The sequence below is a fragment of the Colobus angolensis genome, unplaced genomic scaffold (genome assembly GCF_000951035.1).
Source record: "Colobus angolensis palliatus isolate OR3802 unplaced genomic scaffold, Cang.pa_1.0 Scaffold207, whole genome shotgun sequence".
In the NCBI taxonomy this organism is placed as follows: Eukaryota; Metazoa; Chordata; class Mammalia; order Primates; family Cercopithecidae; genus Colobus; species Colobus angolensis.
In genome coordinates, this window is record NW_012115233.1 from 5,972,258 (window position 1) to 5,979,541 (window position 7,284).

At 54.9% G+C, this 7,284-nt stretch overlaps 1 protein-coding gene across 2 annotated transcripts in view; it reads left to right on the forward strand.

The window, feature by feature from the left end:
• The window catches only part of NECAB2 (N-terminal EF-hand calcium binding protein 2), a 32,793-nt gene that overhangs the window by 4,323 nt on the left and 21,186 nt on the right, over positions 1 to 7,284 (forward strand). The window contains exons 2-4 of one of the 2 annotated variants that reach the window (XM_011942183.1): positions 3,163 to 3,271; positions 5,849 to 5,874; positions 6,039 to 6,136. In XM_011942183.1, coding sequence (XP_011797573.1) covers positions 6,056 to 6,136 — 81 coding nt within the window. In that variant the 5' untranslated portion in view covers positions 3,163 to 3,271; positions 5,849 to 5,874; positions 6,039 to 6,055. The remainder of the gene's footprint in view (positions 1 to 3,162; positions 3,272 to 5,848; positions 5,875 to 6,038; positions 6,137 to 7,284) is intronic. The other variant, XM_011942182.1, reaches the window with a different exon arrangement.

Genomic DNA, 7,284 nt, shown 5'->3' on the forward strand with positions numbered 1-7,284 from the left:
GGTGCAGGGATGGGAACAGGTGTGCGGGAGGTGTGGGTGCAGGGATGGGAACAGGTGTGCAGGGGAGTGTAGGTGCAGGGATGGGAACAGGTGTGCGGGAGGTGTGAGTGCAGGGATGGGAACAGGTGTGCAGGGGGGTGTGGGTGCAGGGATGGGAACAGGTGTGCAGGGGGTGCAGGTGTGGAAGCAGGTAGGCACACAAGCACACACAGGACTACTCAACACTGATGCTAGCCCTGCCTCAGGTGTCCACAAGAAGGATGGATGGGATGCCTCAGAGGAGTGGGGGATGGGTGTGCAAACTCAAAGGAGCCCCCAGGCTGCCCTTAGGCCTTAGAGATGACAGGAGCAAAGGCTCAGGGCTGGCCTCTCAGAGTGGCTCCTGTGACAGAGACTTGTTTGGCTGAGATGGACACCAGATGCCCAGTCCCTACAGGAAGGTTAGCATGCGGGGTTTGACTGGCATCCTGGGACATAAACCCAGAGGGTGGCAGAGGGCTGAGTGCCAGACAGCATTCCCTCCAGGGACATGGACACTGACAGGCTCTTGGCATTTGAAAGGTCATGGAGATGCTGAGTTCGTGCTAATTAGCAAAGACACCTGCAAAAGGCCCGCTTGGGGTCTCTGGCAGAAGTGCCGGCGCCAACCCGCTTGGCCTGTCTAATTGGACTGGGGGCCTGCGTAGGCCATGTTTTTCCTCATTAGCGGATTCGTTAGGCCGGTGGTCAGGCGTTCAGGGTAAGCGGAAAGCTTTGTGATGGGGCACCTTGCTGGCCTCTGCCTGCCTGCTCTCCCAGTGTGCAGACGGGGACCAAGGTACCTCGACAGGCACGTGGGGAGATGAGACAGCCAGAGGGAGGCTGGGGTTGGGGCTCACTAAGACCTTCCTGTCATGCCCATGGTGACTACCCCTCACCCAAAGTGGGGGTGCCTGAGCCAGCACCCACCCCCTGCTGGGTAGGTGGTGATCTCGCCCCCAGATCCTACCCCTGGATTAGGTTGAGAGCCTGGACTTGGGGGCCAGATGGCCTGGGTTCAAGCTTCAGCTGTAGGACCTAGGCAAGTACCCTAATGGCTCCGTGCCTCCATTTACCCCTCTCTAAAACGGAAGTGATAGTATTACCTGTATCTTGTTACGAAGACTAAAGGAATGAGCATGTGGAAAGAACTCCACGTGTGGCCTGACTCCATGCCGTGATTCCTGGGTTTTATCTTCAGTCTTGCTGAAGACACTTGGAAGGCGTTCTCTGTCACAGAACACAGAAAGCCACAACTTTGATTTCACTTATCTCATGGCTGACTATGGACTTTTTGTTGTTAGGTTTTGGGTCTTGGGTTTGTGCATGGGTGGTTGGATTAGGGTTTTGTTGGCCTTTCCTTTGAAAGTCAAATTCTTCCCACTGTAACCTTGAAATCTGTGCTGCGATGTTGGGGGCATCTTGGGATATTGGCCCTAGCCCCCCACGCACACATGTTCATGTTCTTTACCAGCCTCTGATACTTTATGCCCTATGGGGTTAAAGAGAAAAGTGGTGGCATGAAACCATGGTAAGATCTGAAGACCCCCCCTCTCCTGAGCTTATGCTCTCACCCTGTGTTGAGCTCCAGCAGAGCTGCTAGGAGCACAGACAGAAGCACTAGAGCCTTTAAAGTTTAAGAATGACTCATTCTGAACCCAAGTAGGTCTGCCATGTTGGGTTAGGCAGGTTGTGCGCTGCACAAGGGCACACACCCAAGGAAGTGGAGGGTTTCAAATCTAGGCTACAATCCACTTTCAACACGTGCGCCAACACTGGTCTCATCCTCTCAGCAGAGAAAGGAGTGTCTTTTTCTAATCCACAGGAAGGTGCCATGTGGACTCGCAGGGCCCTTGTCCCAAGCACCCAGCTTTGAGTGCAGATCCTCTGGAAGTAATGTGAGGGGTTTATGTAGAGAGGCTGGGGGCCAGGAACCCATCGTGGGCTCCCTTTTCTCCCTGACCTCCATGCCCCTCACATAGTTTCTGTTAAGGAGGAACAGATCCTTGAGGAGGGGGAGGTGGCTGCAGGGCAGGTGGGGGGTGAGCTTGCTGGCGTTTGCTCAGCAGGTCTGTCTAGGTGGAAGGAACTGAGGGTGGAAGCTTAGAGACTGCCTTCCAGAGTCCCTGATGTTCTGCTCAAGCCACCTCCCCTGGTGGCCCAATCTGATCCAAACCCACAAGACCTTCCTGGTGGGGCCAAAAGTGTCCCCAGAGCAACTGCGAGTGAGGGGAAAAGGTGAGGCGATGGGCAGGACAGGTGGTATGCGTCAGCTGTGGACACCCCTCTGTGGAGCTCCACCTCAGAAGCACAGTCTCTGGCCAGAGCATTGGCACCTCCAGGCCTGGCACCTCCTTCCCGCATGGCTTGACATCTAGATGGCTGCATCTGTGGCCTGGGAGAGGAGGTAACAGTGAGAACCTCATGTCAGCGAGAACCTCATGTCAGCCATTGGCAGGCATCTCATGCTGCCTCAGGGAAGGACTTGAAGTTTGCCACATAGATGGGGCAGAGAAGAAAGGGTTGTTCTGTACTCTAAGAACAGTGCTGAGAGAGTCAAGGCTTAGGGGCTGGGATTGGGGATGGGGTTGTGGGGAGACCACTTGGCATTTGGAAGCTATGGAGTGGTGGCTCATCCAGCTGCTGGGCTTTGGATCCACTTCATACCGATGGTGTGACGTGGGACAAGTTGCTCACACTGGCTTATCTTAAATAGCACCTGCCTCCAGGTGGCCATGTAAATTAATGAGAGAAAATTCCCTGGCAGGGGCAGGTACTCTGTATTTGTTGAATACATGGAAACTGTTGAGTGCATGGTGAGCCCAAGAAAGCTAGCTATTGCATTATTGTTGGTTTGAGGATTATCTGTAAACAGGCATTGGTCTGGGAATTAGCTGGATGAGGCAGTGATTCTCTGTGTACTGGAGTTTACTGGTTAGTGTGGGAATTAGCTGGGTGGGTAGGGATTATCTAAAATGGAATTTGTCTTTTAGTTTGGGAGTTAACTGGGAGGGCAGGGATTATCTGAGCTGGAGTTCCTCTGTCAGTCAGGGCATTGCCTGGATTTGGGGGCCATGAATGCACTGGCCCCACCAGCCTTATCTGTGCAGACACCAGCTCTTTTCCCTGCTTCCTTCCTTGCAGATGATGGGAAGCTGTCCTTGGAGGAATTCCAGCTCTTCTTTGCAGATGGTGTCCTCAGTGAGAAAGAACTCGAGGATCTCTTTCACACTATTGATTCTGACAACACCAAGTGAGCCTCAGTCCTGGTTGGCAGAGTGGGGGCATGTGTGGGCCATGGTGGAGGCGTCTTTTCATCTAGTCTCCATTCCTAGTCCCCTGTAAGGGGCAGGAGAACTGAAAATCCCCAAATTTGCTAATTCGGAAGTCAGCTCTTCACCGCCTGAGGTGACTGGGGCGTGTGCAGATTCGTATTGCATTGGTTACTATCGCAAGTGTGTCTCTTCTGAGTGCACATGGCCAACTAAGGAGAGACTCCCGGTTTTGCAGTGGACATGGGATTATGAAAATGGGAAGTTGGCAATAACTTCATCTTTCTGCCATCTTCAGCCAGCAGCTGGTTCTGACCTTAGCCCCAATGCCTGTGCATCCTCCTAGTCCCAACATTAACTGTGAGGTTGAACCTCACCCTAACACTGACTTCTGTGTTAAACCAAACACGAATCCTAACTCAACACTACATCTACCATTACACCGTATTAAACCTGTTCTCCAACCCAGTCATAACCCTAACCTGCATCTCAGAATCAGTCAAAAACTCTGGCTCCACCCCATCTCTAAATCAAGTGGGAAATGCAGATTCTACTCAGACTTACACTTGATCCTTCCCAACGTCACCTCCAATCTTGCCCTTGGGATTCCCCAGACGGGATGAGGTCTGAGCCCTCTCCTCAACCCCACCTTCAGGAGGGATCAGAGCCCCACCTGATCTCCCTTCTCGGGCCTACTTGCATGATAAGGACCCAAGTGTCCGGAGGGCTGCTTAGGGCACATTTGGTAAGTTGAGGTTCTCTGAGGCTGGCTAGAGATGGTCTGGACAAGAAGCTACCACAAAACCCGTGTGCAAGGGGCAGAGCGCAGCGGTGGCTTGGACCAGAGGCTGGGGCTGAGAGTGTCCTGGGGGGCACTGGCTGGGCACCAGGATGTGGTAACTGGGGCACACACCATCCTCTGGGAAAGGCCACTGTAAAGAAATGGCTTCAGGCTGCAGACTGCAGAATGGAGAACTCTCTGGAGCCAGATGGAGATTTCTGAGCTGTTACTGCAGCTCCCTGGGGTGCTTTGAAGGGGCCAGGCAGGTGCCCATTGATTTAGACCTTCTCTTTCAGAGCGTTTTGTGTTAGGGCCAGCAGGGTACAGGAGGGGGTGGAGGTGGAGGGAGAAGGAGGCACTGGTTTGAGAGTCGAATTGTGAGAGTGTGTGTGGGTGGGTGGGGGTGCAGGGAGGATTCGTGGTTATGGAAGGTCAAAGCTCTGAAAGACTTTCTTTTTTTTTTTTTTTTCTGAGACGGAGTGTCACGCTCTGTCACCCAGGCTGGAGTGCTGTGGCCGGATCTCAGCTCACTGCAAGCTCCGCCTCCCGGGTTCACGCCATTCTCCTGCCTCAGCCTCCCGGGTAGCTGGGACTACAGGCACTGCCACCTCGCCCGGCTAGTTTTTTGTAGTTTTTAGTAGAGACGGGGTTTCACTGTGTTAGCCAGGGTGGTCTCGATCTCCTGACCTCGTGATCCGCCCGTCTCGGCCTCCCAAAGTGCTGGGATTACAGGCTTGAGCCACCGCGCCCGGCTCTGAAAGACTTTCAGGATTAATCTCCTCAACATTCCCTAAGGTGTAAGCCACAAACATTAGCTTCTTGGGATGCTAAATAGACTTTGTGCCCAAAAGAGTGTACAAACAGAAAGATTTGTGAAACACGAATTAAAGCAGAATGACAGGGTCGCTTTCTGCAGGACTTGCCAGAACTCTGAATATGAGATGGAGGTTGGAGGCACCTCCTGACAGAGCAGGCAAAGCCTCGGAGTGCAGATTCACTGGGCCACAGAAGCCTTCTGTCCAGATGCGCCTTGCTGAGCCTGGGCTCCTCTGAGCACGAGGAGGGACCTGGTCCCAGAAAGGGCCACCACTGTACTGGGTCCCTTGCACATTGACTTGGCAGTGGCTCCTTATCCAGACCATCTCTAGCCAGTCCCAGAGGGCCTCAGCTTATCAAATCTGCTCCTAAGCTGCAGAACCACCATGGTTGCCAGCACTGCAGCCCTGATCTTGGGGCTGGTGTATGCTCCTTCACTGCCATGGGGATAGGCTCATGCTTAGCCCGCTCCCCCAAGAAAGGACAGGACCCTTCTCCAGGCTGCAGGAATGGGGATGTGGGACCCAGGGGCTGGGACCAGAACAAGAAGGGCTCTGCCACACCCCCAAGGACTCCAGGACCCAGCAGGCAGGGTCGCCTGGGGGTGGGTCAGGGGGTCGGGTGAGAGCTTTGTTGACAGCCCGTCACAGTAACGGGTCCCCACCCTCTGTCTCTTTACCCCTTTCCCGGCCCCTGGCTTGGCCCTACCCTTGGTGTCATTTATTCATGATGGGGTCAGCAGACTCAGAGAAAACAGAAGAAGGGTGGGTGGGTGGTGTCGGGTCAGACAGACATGGGCCTTCAGGGGTGGGGGTGTCACCTACCTGCTGCACACTCATCTATAAGGCGGGGCTTGTGGGGCCAGCACACAGGCTGCAAAGAGCAGGCGGGATGTGTGTTTTCGCAGGCTGTGCAGGGTCAGGCCTGCTAACCCCCTCTCTGTCTCTGTCTGTCTCTGCAGCCACGTAGACACCAAGGAGCTGTGTGGTAGGTGCCTGGCTATTCTGGGACCAAGATGGGGGTGCCGGGATGGGGCTGGAGGAGAAGGTCCTGAGGCAGGGAGGCTGGGGCTAGCGCAGGTGGGAGGGGCAGGAGTGCTGAGTGGGAGGGGCAGGACCTGTGACCCCTGACCTTTGCCTTTCCTTCCCCAGATTACTTTGTGGACCACATGGGTGACTATGAGGATGTCCTGGCCTCCCTGGAGACCTTGAATCACTCTGTCCTGAAGGCCATGGGCTATACCAAGAAGGTCAGTGGGTGTAGGTGGCCCCGGGGGTCCAGGGCTCGTGCTGCTTCAGTTCGACCCTTGCCTAAGAATGCCTGGATTTTTGAAGACAGGCACCAGGGAGGCCTATCTCAAGGGTGGGCTTTGCCTGGGCCTCTTCCTAGCAGCTAAGTTAAACTGGGAAGAGAATGGAATGGCGTGGTGAATGGCTCTGGTTGGGAGCAGGAGGCATTTTCCTGGAGTCAGGTCTGATCCTGGGCTGGGGTCTTAGAAAAGGTGGCTGCAGTCACCCTATGCCCTTAAGGGGTCCCCAGACAGGTGTCATACCCTCTAGGTCAGGCTTACAAGACTGGGGGCGGGGGCGGGGCGGGGGCAGGGTTGGGAGTGGGGGTGGTTCGTGCATCTGAACCTGGCCCCATATCAGGTTCTCAATGCTCAGCACCTGGTTTAATCCTCACAGCAACGCTATGAGTGGTTACTATCATCTCCACCATCTCACAGCTATGGAAACAGAGGCTCACAAAGGTGATCTCAACAGAGTCACAGCCAGACAGCCATAGCTGCTGGCTGGGATGAGAGGGGAAACTGAGTCAGGGGTGACAGGAGGCATGGGAGTGCAGCATGAGACTCCAGGCACACCCAGGAGGCAACTGGAGAGTCAGTCAACCAGGAGCAGAGGGCAGCCATTGGGCACACCAGTCCAGGCCCACGGTGAGGGAACTGGGAGCATGCAAGGATGAGGGACACAGGTGCTCGAGGCAGCAGCCACCATCACCCTACCCTGAGTTTTGGGAGCCCAGAAAAACCCAGCCCTGTCTGCCAGTTGAGGCCGGGGGACTTAGCTGATAAAACCAGCCAGACCTGGCTGAAGGATCTGAGATGGTCATTTCCCTTTCTGCGCCTCAGTTTCTCCATCTGTGAAATGGAGACATCCACCTTAAGAATTATGAAATCCTGCCGGGCGCGGTGGCTCAAGCCTGTAATCCCAGCACTTTGGGAGGCCGGGCGGATCACGACGTCAGGAGATCGAGACCATCCTGGCTAATACGGTGAAACCCTGTCTCTACTAAAAACTACAAAAAACTAGCCGGGCGTGGCGGCGGGCGCCTGTAGTCCCAGCTACTTGGGAGGCTGAGGCAGGAGAATGGCGTAAACCCGGGGGGCGGAGCTTG